Here is a 10,283-nt window from a genome sequence, read left to right on the forward strand (position 1 = left end):
ACACTGTTGCAATTTTTCCAAGTTAATATGCTAAAAATTTAAAATACTTGATACAAAAGTTCAAAAGCTCAGACTCAAAACATGGAGATGACCAGAGCCAAGTCAAAGCATGTTTCTCCAAAAGATTCAGCGACCATTAGCATGAATAGTTATTTTAAAATAATATACAAAGAAAAAGAGAAAAGAAAAGTATAAATCATTGAATGTACACAAATAAGAAGGCTTCAAAGACAACTAACATAATTTGCAATCTAAAGGCACCATTTCACAAATTAGTTTGTCTACAAATAATAGATTGTAGACGGCAATAACGCAAGCATTCTGCAAGAAAGGGCTACCAAAAGCAATAATGATCCTAGGATATGTGCAACCATTTCACTGTCAATCTTATGTTGCAAGCAACAAACTACCATTTTCCAGATAGGATTATGAATCCCAAAAGTCTCACACACTGAAAAAAAGAAAAAAGAAGAAGATTACAACAAACCTACAATGATCATTAGGAAAAAACCATCACAGCAAGAGGAGTCAGATATTGCAAGAACTCAACAATGATCACTGATCTTAGGTAAACATTTGCAAACCCCCAAAAAGCAATTGGTGTGCATGCTCCTCAAAAAAACTTATCATTCTTTAGCCTTTGGTTCTCATTATTGTAATGCTCCCCTTCCCTCCTTCAGTGTGGATTTTAGTCAAGGCAACAACAGGCTTCCCTGAGAATGCTGAAGTAGGATATGATGGAACAGCATCCTTCTTCTTATTGTGCTTTGATCTTGATGCTTTGGGAGTGAGTATCCGTTGATTGATGTCATTTAGTGTCACATCTCCTTGCATACCACACGGTTTAATGAGGGTAAATGGGTAAGCAACAGGCATGGATGATTTTGTAGGAGTTTTGATGAATGATGGTGTACCTGATATGGAACACTATTAGAAATACATGAAGGCTTAATTATTCTAAATAGTCCAATTAAAACTGGTTCAAACTATTGCCATTCATAGTTGGCAGCCTTAACCTCGAGTAGTCAATGTAAGTAGCTTCAAACCAACATTTATAGTTGGCATGTCAGACTTTGGTAGAGCTGCTTGGAACTTAAGAAACGGGTCCTCGGTTGCCAAATTTTTTTTTAGCAATGTTAGCAGAACCAAATCAAATCGACCTCAAATTGATTCGCTTCAGGGTCAAAATGGGGCCTGCTCAAAAACCAGCCAAATCAACCCTGAATTGGTGGAATCAGGCTGAATTGGGGTTGAATCAGACCCTTTTCTGTAATCTTTTGTTTCTATGTTTTATGATTTTTTGAATTTGAAAAATAAATTGACCGATTCATCCTGATTTGATTCGAGCCTGAACCAGACTGATTCTCTGAATCTTTTTGAAAATTGATTCAGTTCCAGAAAACAATTTTTCCAAGATTGGTTTTTAGGCTCATTCACTCACAATTCAGATCTGGACAGGGTAGGTTGACTGAAGACATATATTTCAAATGCAAATTGAAATTTACAGACAGAAGATAAATACCCGTAAAATAAGTAGAAGGAGCTTGAGGTGTGGACTCTTGCCGCACATCCATTTCCATTTCAGGTGGCACAGTGCAAAACTCTGAAACAGTACAACCAGAAACACATATCAACAATTTGAATTTTGCCATTAAAAGAATTTGATGCATAAGCAAAATGCTTTACACACCTGATATATCGAGTTGTTCCTCAGAGATGCCCGAGAAGTTACTGTTTAACATTTCATAAGTTAAAATTGTTCCTCAATATGTTAGGCAACATAAAATTAGTAAGTGAAGGTAAGTAACAATTACATGTCATTTGAACTGATCTGCATTTGATGCTTATTAAAGCACTCTCCCATCCATTCCTCTGGTGACTGACCCAGCTCACTGCCAGAGCTGAAATGTTCTAATAAAAATGAAGTAATTAGGAGTTAAAAACCTCTGGGACACATACTTTACATGTATATTTGTGTGCAAGCATGTGCGTGTGTGTTAACATAGACGTCTGCTAGTATGCAAAAAATTTTAAATGTACGTATGAATCTGCATATAAGGAGGTTTATGACAAGTTGGATACCAAAGAGGGTGAGAAGGATATTTATAGGCTTGCAAAGATGAGAGATAGAAAATCGAGGGATCTGAGTATGGTTAGATGTATCAAAGATAAAACACAAAGGGTTTTAGTCAAAGATGAGGAGATTAATGAGAGATGAAAAGAGTATTTTGATAAGCTATTTAATGAAAGTCATGCTCAGGATCTTGGAGACTTCTCCATTTCTTTTCATGAGATGAATCGTGACTTCATGCGCAAGATTCAAAAGAAAGAAATTTCAAAGGCTTTGAAGAAAATGAAATCAAGAAAGGTAGTTGGCCCATATGGTATACCTATCGTGGCTTGGAAATGCTTGGGAGAGAAAGGTTTAGAATGGTTGACAAATCTTTTTAACAAGATTTGGCGGACAAATAAGATGCCTAATGAGTGGAGGAAGAGTACTTTGGTGCCTTTATATAAGAATAAGGGTGATATACAAGATTGCACAAACTATCATGGTATAAAACTCATGAGTCACACTATGAAACTTTGGGAGAGGGTGATTGAGTCTAGGTTGAGGAAGGTTGTCATGATATCGGAGAATCAATTTGGTTTTATGCCTGTTAAATCAACTATGAAAGCTATACATCTTCTTAGACAACTTATTGAGAGATATAGAGAGAGGAACAAAGATTTGCATATGGTTTTTATTGATTTAGAGAAGGCATACGATAGAGTACCTAGGGACGTTCTCTGGTGGACAATGATGAAGAAAAGTGTTTCTCTCAAGTACATTAGTATAATTAAAGATATGTATGAAGGAGTAGTAACCAATGTCCGCACTTGTGGAGGGGTGACAACCAATTTTCCTATAACGGTTGGGTTAAATCAAGGATCTGCATTAAGCCCTTTCCTATTTGCTATAGTGATGGATGAGCTTACGAGATCAATTCAAGAAAATATGTCATGCTGTATGTTGTTTGCTGATGATATTATTTTGATTGATGAGTCTAGAGTTAGGGTTAATGCTAAGTTAGAATTATGGAGACAGACATTGGAAGCAAGAGGTTTTAAGTTGAGTAAGAGTAAGACAGAATATATGGAATGTCGGTTTAGTAAGCAACGAAGTAGTGATGGGAGTGTAGTGAAGCTTGGTGAGCAAAAAATATCGGTGGATAACTGTTTCAAATATTTGAGATTTATCATTCAAAAGTATGGAGAAATTGATGGAGATGTAAATCATAGGATAAAGATTGGGTGGATGAAATGGAAAAGTGCAACTGGAGTGTTGTGCGATCGTAGAATGCCATTGCGGTTGAAGAGAAAGTTTTATAGGACGACAATTAGGCTCGCTTTAGTATATGGTACGGAATGTTGGGCTGCCAAGAGACATCATATTCAAAAAATGAGTGTAGCTGAAATGCGTATGCTTAGATGAATGTGTGGAAATATAATAAAAGATAAGATTTGAAATGAGGAGATACGTAAGAAGGTAGGTGTTGCATCCATTGAAAATAAGATGAGAGAGAATTGTTTACGGTGGTTTGGACATATTCGGCAAATGCCTAATGATGCTCCAGTTAGAAGGATGGAGAAATGGAAAAATATATTAGTTAAAAGAGGTCGGGGTAGGCCTAAGAAGACTTGGATGGAGATAATAGGAAATGATATGAATGCTTTGAACCTCACCGAGGACATGGCATTGGATAGAAATGATTGGAGGAGAAGGATTCATGTGGAAGACCCAGAATGATTTTCTTTTTTGGTTCATATCGCCGACCCCAATTGTTTTGGGATGAAGGCGTAGTTGTTGTTGTTGTTGTTACGTATGAATCTGCATAGCTAACCCGAACAGGCAACAAAGATATCCAACTTTGTAAGACTGCAAGTACAGAACGTCTGCACACACACACACACACACACACACACACACACACACACACAAGTATACAATTAAGGAGACCAACCAGGAACTCTTGAAACCCAGAGTTGATCTTCAGGAACTGCATCGGAAAAATATAGATCTGTGCTTTCTTCTATCAAAGAATCATCCCTAACCTGATGTTAGAACAAGAAATTTTTTTCAGTTGTGAGTGAAAAGAAAAACAGACACCTAACACCACCAAAACCAGCCAACAAAAAAAGTTGCACTTAAATTGATAATACAGGAAACCTCACGAACCTTAGATTTAACAAAAGCAGACGAGTTTTTCTCTTCAGTTGTTTCTGATGAAAACTGCAGCATGCGCCGCCTTTTCAGTTGTGATGAAGAGCCCCTATGCTCTTCCATTCCCTTGTCAATTACCACTGCAGTTTTAAAGTGCAAGTTATGAACTTTAACTTCGAAATTTGACTTATAGATTGTTGTGTAGAATGAAACAACAATGCAGCTCTTTCTCTATCTAACAAGTTCAATAACAGAAAGACTGAAGCTTTTCAAGAGATGTGTACCTTGATCGGTGACAGAGGAAACAGAGTAATCAAAACCAGCATAATCCTTTATCGGAGTTGTCTCATCAAACACGGACCATGAATCCTTCCCACTTTGGTTCAGTTCATCCCACAGGCAACGTGAAATATCTAAACACAACTAAGTCCTCGTTTTAGAAAAGCAAATGGATGCCATAAACCAAAAAAAAATGCAACAAAGCATTCAACAAAAACATACCAAGGAGAGAATCTGATTGAAACCGGATGTCATCTTGCCATTCCCAGGGCTCGTTACTAACCATTTTTTCACAAAAATACACGCAGAAAAATATAATTTAGATTTCTTATTCACAGTAATCAGGAGTATAACTCAGCTTTCTTGTGAAATTACCATAAAAGTAACTGTACAAGATATCATTTAAAACTTTATTAAAAGAAAGGTCTCCCTTGCTCTTTTGACAGTATTAGCATCAAAGAAAGATACAAAGCAGGAACCAAAAGAAAAAAGAAAAAAATATTACAAAATGAAGAATAGACCAATCTATAGAAGAAAAGGCAAAACAGATGGTAACATGAGAAGCTGTAGATCTGACAGTAAATTTTCCAAAAAGCACAAGTATAATACCATGAACGAAGAAACGATGCCTAATTCAACATCTTGATCCGGAAGAAAAACACCAAGATAGACCGAAACACTATCACAATATGCAACAAAAAACTCCAACAATCTACTTCATAATGTGTAATAAAAAACTCCCATAAACATAAAGAAAACAAACCGATACCCACAAACCCATTTGAGCACATTCATCAAATGGGTGTCCCCAAAAACAATACCACGAAGCAACTGAACCCCAAAACGTTTCTAAGAAACAAAAAAAAAGGGAAAATATTAACAAGAGGAGTTTTTGTTAATATATGAGAAACCGAATATCTTCCCAAAACAACCCAACAAAAATAAATTCATTGCAGAGGGGAAACTCACCCTGCATTGGCCAAATCCATCTGTTGGTGGTAGGAAGAAGTCCGCCTTGATATTGGTAGACTGTGCGATATCGTTGCCTCAGACCATTTAAAGTAGCCGTTAGGATCGGAATGTCTTTGTTAGCATTTCTCTTTTCTTTGCTTTTGGTGTTTTTTAATAAGAGAAAGGGTTTTGTGAAAGATACTCCTCTAGAGAGAGATTATTGTGAAAGTACTCCACAGAGAGGACTGATTTTCGTCAAAGATACTTCTCTAGAGAGAGAGACGGTTACATCTGGGTTTATGTTCTGATAAGCAATGCTAAATATTAATCATTAAAACTTAATCAAACTGGTAGCAATAAATGAGGGGTCGTGTCTTTTCATTAGTAGATACTAATGATAATAGCAATCTTGGTCTAATTAACATTGAATATTTGCTAACAAATGACTAGAAGACTCCCTTTTTTAACTTCAAAGCTTTGAAATTGACTGCAGTGACATATTACTCACAATTATGATTGCTAAAGACATTGGAAACTCACGCTATCATTTATTAAAGGAAGCAATTAACCATTCATGTATCCGAATATGAGAGTTAATGACAGTCATTGTTTGAAAAACAGTAAAAATTGTTTCATTAATTTTAAGGGACATTTTATGTCTTTTACCAATGAAGAATTCATTTCAGCCTTTCTTTTCTTTTTTTCCACAGAGAAAGCTGGGGTTAGGCCGACCCCTACCAGTTATACAACAGGTTCGAACTTGCAACCTCCCCCAACACTAGGTGACGTGCACTAACTGCTCCTGCCAGACAAGCACAGCCCCTGTTGGTTACTATGGTATTATAATTGATCAAATTTTCTTTTAATATTGACTACATGTGTTCCACCCTTCTGCCAGGGGCGACTTATGAATGTAACCAAGTTGATGGGATGTCATGAGTTCAAAACTCACAGGTGTGCATCCTTTGTTGCATATAAAGTTGGGTGTACTCCTTATACCGAGGAACTCAGTAAGCAATGAGATCTTTCCTTGATTATCCAAAAAAGAAAATTACATGTAATCCTATAACATGAGCTCAATGAACCCGCCGACCAGGCGCAATCACATTGCATACTTTAGTGTGCCACTGCACCTGATCTGCCCTCCATATCTGAGGTGCAGTGGCACACTCAAAGTGTGCAATGTGATTGTACCTGATCCGCCGTGGCTCGACCGGGCTGACTCAAGTATGAGTCTCACATGCAGCCTGCTCCTAAACTTGAGCAGCAACAGTATTTATTGGTCCTAGTCATGAACAGTTACAGCTGAGGGTGTGAGGTAGGTTGGTCATTTAAAACCTCTCAAGATACATGGAAAGAAGAAGGGTGCATGAGACATTCTCCCCACCAACAAATGTTTGTTAGTATTGAATTATTGATGATGAAATATGAATGTCATAGTAAGGAGCAAAAATAGCATTTGAGACATTTTATTATAAATATATTAATGTATTTTTATTTATCAAAAATAAATTTACTAATATTGATGATGATGATGGGGGTAGGGGTTGTGAGAACGTGCATATATATATATATATATATATATATATATATATATATATATATATAGAGAGAGAGAGAGAGAGAGAGAGAGAGAGAGAGCACGCCCCCACGCCACGCCTTTGCCTTTTAACCCCTTTTTCTCTCCTTGGGAAGGGCGAGCCAACGCATCGTGTCCTGTGGTGGTTATCGTGCACAAAGAACGTGGTGGAACCAGGCAACTGAAATTGTCACAAGGATACGATTAAAAGACACGTGACACGTGGGTGTAGTTCTTCCCATTGAGAGCAGTGTACAGGTGACACGAATGGGTCGGGTTTGTCTCGGGTATCCGCCCCGAACCCGAATTCTCGGGTATGGCAATAAAATATGCTGACCTGAATAATATTCGGGTCCACCTCAACCCGACCCGAGCAATATGTTGGTCAGGTTTGGGTGATGATTTTTGCTGGGTACTGAAACTGATCTGGCTTTTTTGGCAAGTACTCAACCCAACCCTAGTGTTTTATATATATTTTAAGTAAAAGTAAACTTCTAAAATTATATGAATTCAAATTTGGGATTTTATTTTCATAGTCCTGCAAAACCCAAACCCAACTCCGAGCCTCACACCTTGTTATTCAGGCAAGTTTTAGGTACACCCCGATGGGTCAGGAATCCGACCCATTGACAGCCCTAATTAAGTAAAAGTAAACACATGAAATAGGGATGTTAACGGGTCGGATCTTGTCTTGGTTATGGATGTGTAAAGCCTGATATTGAACCCACATCCAATTAGAGGACATACCACAATAAATACATATGCATATAATCAGGTCAGCTCTTGTCTCATATTCAGATTTGAGCAACCAAATCTTAGTCCAATTAGCATTCAGATTTGGTTTTGCTGACCGAATCTGACTAAAAACTCAGATTCAATCGAATATCCGACCCAAACAGTTAGGTGCCTACCCATGACATTGCAATTTTCGCATCTTTCGGTTTGAATCCATAATATACATCCCATGCTGGAAGATCTAGATCCGGATCGGGTCAAAACTTGGTTTGTGAGTAGTATGGATGAACATGGGTCTGAACCAGATCCAATAATATTATCAGATCCAGGTAGCATATAACAGAATGCGGGTTGGGTTTGGAATAAACAAGGGCAGGACTGGTCAGATATAGGCTACACTTGGGTACAGTCTAACCGACTCGTTTTACCTTTTCTAAGGACAAATAAAGTTTGCTACCCGTTTTCAGTGAATCCAATACCACAGAGACTCGTATCTGGTCCAGATAGGAGACACTATAATGAAATTTAAGTTGGATCGGATCCAGCACCGGCGCCCTTTGCAAAATTCCGACATAGGTCTGTGTGAAACATAAATTGGCCAATATCGAACCCATTTGCATCCCCAGGTGGTCATGAGATCCACCTGCATGCCGAATCGGATATGAAACCGGACAACCAGACCCGAGTACGTATGTGAGGCCATAGGGCTGACTGCAACTTGTGTAAATGGCTCGTATTCGGTTCTGATATTATTCATATTCAGTATAATTACTCTAAATTGGTTCAAGCATTATTGGATTAGGATTTGGATTCAAACCCCAATGGAAGTTTATTTACCAGATCCAAATCTAATTTGAGTCCAATGGTCCCATTTAAATTGGCCTTGTTGTATTGGGATACCTACTTAATGGGCACGGTGTTAAATGAAACATGCTAATGAATTTTCAATATTTTTTTGAAATCCCAACCTCATAAACATTTTTAGCATTATTGATTTACCAGAAATCAACACTTGGATCATGCATTTTGGATGAAAAACAATAGTATTTGGAATCTAAAAAATTTACGAAAATCATAGGCCATTGATTTTTGAAACCTTAGAAAAACCTATCCATTCATTGGAATCAAATGCTCCAAGAAGTGATTCCTATAAAAACAAGTATATAAATCACATGGCTAAGGTTAGAATTTAAAAAAAAAAAATAATAGCATGTTTCATTTTAGCATCTTGCCCATTTTTTAAGTCTCCATTTCCAATAGGATCTTTATTTGATTTCTATGGTTTTTTTCAGTTTTTTTTATCATATCTAAATTCAAAATCTCAATTCTCCGTCATACCCAGCCATACACAAAACCAGAAGGGTCTTATCCAATCTTACTTATTTGATTTATATTAAATTGTAAAGCTGCTCAATTATCAACTATTTACAAGGTACCTCCCAACTTCATTTGTGCTTTTCATCTTGGTCTTAGTCTTGGTCCTAAAATCACTCAGTTGGCCATTGTTTAGTGGAACAAAATATCCGGTGTGGTTGATAGGAGCTGTCAGTGCACCTATCCTTGTGGTGGGACATTGCAGGTTCAAAACCTGAGTGGTACGTCGAATAATAATAACTGGTGGGGGTCTGCCTAACCCTAGCTTGCCTTTCAAAAAAGAAAAGAAAAATTAGCCCACAAGGGCTCTGCTTACCTCGCTAAGGGCAACTGTGGTTTGTCACATGGCATGGATGACCATGGTTTAAAATTCACAGGTTATATGTTCCCCCCGGAACATGCAGGTGCGTGTTCTTGGGTCTAAATGAGCGCCATGTATGTAATTACGTGGAGCTCATTACTCCGTGTGTGTCAGCATCACTTAGCATTGGAGTCTGGTGCGTTTGTAAAGACTTAAATACCATTTTCCGCCATTAGCATCATAAAACAATATTTTAAGGAAATGACAAAAATGTCTTCCTGCCAGAATGGGTTAAAATCATCATCATTTTTGCCCTAAGGAGTAAACTTCACTCCTTTAACAGGAGTTCCTCGCAATATGTCGCTTTAAACGTTCTGGATCACCCTTTGATGATGCATCATCTGTTGTAACAGGAGCTTCGATTGACGATGCATCTTTTGCCATCGTCTGCTGTCATCGGAGTACCTTTTGTCGCTTTCTGCTGTTGTTGGAGTACCTTTTGTCGTCGTCTGCTGTCACCGAAACATCCTTTGTCGTCGTCATCTATTATCGTCGGAGCACCCTTTGTCGTCGTCTGTTTGTGAGAAATAGTTGAACTATCAAAAAAATCAGTATTTTATCTATTGTTCATCATGATACCATGATGCAAGCGTCGAACTAAGTAGACCGAGAATAACGATTTACAACAGAATTAATGGTGGCAACGTCAAACTGAGTAGAGTAGTGATTTATAATAAAAATCAGATAAGAGAGTAGCGATTTACAGTAGAAATCAATTTAGAGAGTAGCAATTTATAATAGAAATCAGATAAGAGAGTAGCGATTTACAGTAAAAATCAGATAAGAGAGTAGCGATTTAC

General features: G+C 37.6%; 1 protein-coding gene across 1 annotated transcript; it reads right to left on the reverse strand.

Moving 5' to 3' along the window:
- Window positions 1–633: 633 nt before the first annotated feature.
- On the reverse strand, window positions 634–9,966 carry LOC149843276 (protein XRI1-like). The gene is made up of 10 exons (XM_090000870.1): window positions 9,889–9,966; window positions 5,247–5,332; window positions 5,093–5,162; window positions 4,859–4,869; window positions 4,706–4,761; window positions 4,489–4,617; window positions 4,211–4,344; window positions 4,005–4,095; window positions 1,523–1,603; window positions 634–914 (listed from the first exon to the last, which is right to left on the reverse strand). The coding sequence occupies exons 1-10, from the start codon at window positions 9,964–9,966 to the stop codon at window positions 634–636; spliced, it is 1,017 nt and encodes a 338-aa protein (XP_089856996.1).
- Between the last annotated feature and the right edge of the window lie 317 nt (window positions 9,967–10,283).

This window comes from Nuphar pumila, chromosome 3 (genome assembly GCF_984573655.1).
Source record: "Nuphar pumila chromosome 3, dmNupPumi1.hap1.1, whole genome shotgun sequence".
Classification (NCBI taxonomy): Eukaryota; Viridiplantae; Streptophyta; class Magnoliopsida; order Nymphaeales; family Nymphaeaceae; genus Nuphar; species Nuphar pumila.